Raw genomic sequence first — 3,251 nt, forward strand, 5'->3', positions numbered from 1 at the left:
GACCTACCCTGGATACCTGCCTGGCTACCCTCGCTACCCTGGCTGATGCTAAATTCCGATATTAGGGGCTACTTTAAGAGCTCGGCCGAATCCGTATGCTCAGCCCTTGAAGCCGTAACCTTTCTTGTAGCTGACTACAACTGTTTGTCTCTCACATGTCGGTACGGTGTCCTAGGTTTCTCAGTACCGATATAGGCACTACCTTTAGAGTGTTGACCAGGTCCGTACAGCTCAACCCTTGTGACCGTGACCGTAGCCGCCGCCGTAGCCGTAGCCTCCTCCATAACCGAGGCCTCCGCCGTAGCCGAGCACCGGCCCGGCGAGCACAGGTCCCACGACGTAGCCGCCTCCGAGACCGCTGTGTGCGACTACGGCGCCACCGCCACTGATCTTGTTGACGTGGTGGACGGTCTTGACGAGGAAGGACGGCCCGGCGACCACCTTGCCATACCCGCCGTGGCCTCCGTTCAGCAAGACCACGCTGCCGCCCAGGCCGACGCCGCCCAGGCCGCCGTAGCCCAAGCCGTAGCCACCGCCACCGTAGCCGCCTCCCAAGCCGTAGCCGACCAGCCCGCCGGCAAAAGCAGCGGCCACGAGAGTGGAGAACGTAGCGAGCACGACCTGCGTCGTTGTCATTTCCATGTCATCGTCAAGACACTGTCAAGTCATATAGCCAACCCATTGTCAAGTAATCACCAAGTCAACGTCGAGACATTCTCTAATCGTTGTCAAGTCGTCCTCAAGACACTGTCGCGACATTGTCAAGTCATCACCAAATCACCGTCAAGTGATCGGCGAGAGGTTCTCAAATCATTGTCAAGTCATCCTCAAGACACTGTCAAGACATTACCAAGTTACTGTCAGGTCGTCGTCGAAAGATTCTCAAATCATTGTCAAGTCATCGGCAAGATATTGTCAAGTCATTACCAAGTCACCTCAAGTCATCCTCGAGACATTTTAAAATCATTGTCAAGTCATCGTCAAGACTGTTGGCCAAAGACATTGTCAAACCATTCATTGTCAAACAATCGTCAAGCTTCCTAAAAGGCTTTTACAGCGTATTGGTTCTTCATGAACTTCAATCAAGTCTTCCAATATATCTGACATAATATATGTATATATCGCTTCTTTTAATAACCCTGTGTCGATTATGTACCGAGATAGTGTGAGAACAATCGCGAAAAAACATACAGCAGGGACATTTTTTAACAGGGACAATTGTTTTGCCTCCCGTGTCTGTGTCTCGAAATTTCGCGCTATTTCCCTGCCTGATAATTCAATTCAATTTTAATTTATCTCGAGTCTTGCCTGAAGACGCGGAGGTCAATGGCTGCACGTGCCTGAGAAGGACTTCCTCTGTCGTCCCTCAATACGCGAAGAATCACTATTTTTTAATGGCTTTCAGGCAGCTACCATATACAGGATGAGTTATCGAATATTTCTTCAAAATTATGAGACAAATCAACTCGCTTTTTACGTTGAATTAGCAATGCGAAAACAATTAGTCGCATGCGAGCTGTGCTGAAGAAAAACCTTATCGTATCTGCTGTCTAGTCGTTGCCTGTTGAACACAAGCACAAAGCCCTCGTTTTTTAGCCCAGGATGAGTTGTGAAAAAGATTCTGTCGTTACATGTCGTCCACACTTTTTCAAGCCGTGTTTATTGTTTCTTCGTGATTTGATGGTTTGTTACCACGAACTAGTGCGTGCGCATGGGCCAAGGCAAGACCACAGAGAAGGAATATCTCAGTTTAAAGAAAAACAACAAGAGCAAGCCGAGATCATGAGCTCGCTTCAAGGAGCAACGACATCGATAATCCATCCACCCATGCCCATTTACACGCATCGATTATTTGTTCGAAGCATGTTTGCGGGCACTATGTCGCGCTGGCCCCGAACTACTAGTCATGTGATGCGTAATTTGTTTTAGATCACGAACGTTTTCTTTGGAGTCCTAAAGAGGAAACGAAACGACAGTCGTTCGAGAAAATAAGACATTCGTATGTATTCATGCGCTGCCACCTTCTCTATTAACGCTTTTCTGCAAATTATAATACTAGAGCTAAATGTTGGTTTAGATATTTTTGTTAGATATTTATAACCTAGTAGTTCTATGTGTATTGAAGTTCTCTTCGGGGTAGTAAACAACGCCCTGAGTTGGTTATCGTTTCTCTTTAATGTAACTACCTGCATTGATTCGAGCGCGAACGATTTCGAAACTATACTCCTACACAAATTGTTTCGTTGCGAGCTTCAGCTGGATTAGTAACAGGGCCCCGAAATTTACAATCCAAAAAAAGGACACCTGGAATCGCTTCACAGTGAAACCGACTGCGCGGCGTAATTACGCTTAGAAAACGTTCGTGGCTGATGTGCTCGCGTTTTCATTTACGCTTACTGTATATGTCCCTCTGAAACGAATTATTTCGTTTCCAGTTTTATCTGTATTGTTTACGGTAGCTCGAATTCGCTATCCGAAAACGGACTCTTGGGGCCGCTTGACGCTTGGAAAACTGGCTATCTAGCCATCACACGTTATAAGCAGCGTACAAAATCACGTTTAAAAATACATCCTTTGCTGTTTGCGTTTCAATCGACGCCGACAGTGCGTGTCTTCGAGAGCGATACGCTTCGCCGAGGGCAATCTTAAGACCGGCCATCCTCAGAAATAAACGTTAGCTCCGCCCAAAGCCATCTCTCCCACAGAGAATTTGCATAAATGCTCCATCCAATAGCGCTTACTTATTTTCGTGACGTCAAGCGATTCTCAAGTATTTCAAATAGTTGATTTTCCCATACAGACTCACGTTTGTGTCGTTCGTTTTAGGTCGGAAACTTGAACGCCCAGGTAAATTTCGTCTGGGATTCTGACATCGCTGTTCTGGCAGCCGTAATGTTTTATGCAGTAACGACGAACATTTAACTCTTAATATGCGCAGTATTTGCATCAGCCGAGAGAGGGAGAGAGAGAATAAACTTTTATTATTATTGAACTTACAGAAAATCATCGTAATAACAGTTCTAACTGTTCAAGCGGAAAACAGCTAGCTTCGCAGGCGAAAAAAGGCAGGCGCGCCGTGGTTCTGCGGGCGCAGATTTTGTACGGTTGTAAGCGAGTGTAGGCGAAGGTCGCAGATTCACTCACCAAAGTGTTCATGATTCCGAAGTCTTGGGCGCGTCGATCAAAGGACTTCTCTGAGGACGGCTTAGAAGAAGCGAGCTGTGTGTTCTGGTGTGTATGTTCCGTCTAAT

At 46.6% G+C, this 3,251-nt stretch overlaps 1 protein-coding gene across 1 annotated transcript; it reads right to left on the bottom strand.

The window, feature by feature from the left end:
* Nucleotides 1-208: 208 nt before the first annotated feature.
* Nucleotides 209-719, bottom strand: LOC119400908 (acanthoscurrin-1-like). Its single transcript, XM_037667798.2, has one exon. It carries the CDS (start codon nucleotides 640-642, stop codon nucleotides 232-234), a length of 411 nt encoding a protein of 136 aa, XP_037523726.1. The 5' UTR covers nucleotides 643-719; the 3' UTR covers nucleotides 209-231.
* Between the last annotated feature and the right edge of the window lie 2,532 nt (nucleotides 720-3,251).

Source organism: Rhipicephalus sanguineus, chromosome 7, assembly GCF_013339695.2.
Source record: "Rhipicephalus sanguineus isolate Rsan-2018 chromosome 7, BIME_Rsan_1.4, whole genome shotgun sequence".
Classification (NCBI taxonomy): Eukaryota; Metazoa; Arthropoda; class Arachnida; order Ixodida; family Ixodidae; genus Rhipicephalus; species Rhipicephalus sanguineus.

Coding starts and splice junctions, on each gene's coding strand:
- LOC119400908 (XM_037667798.2), bottom strand. CDS start 642: ATGGAAATGACAACGACGCAGGTCGTGCTCGCTACGTTCTCCACTCTC.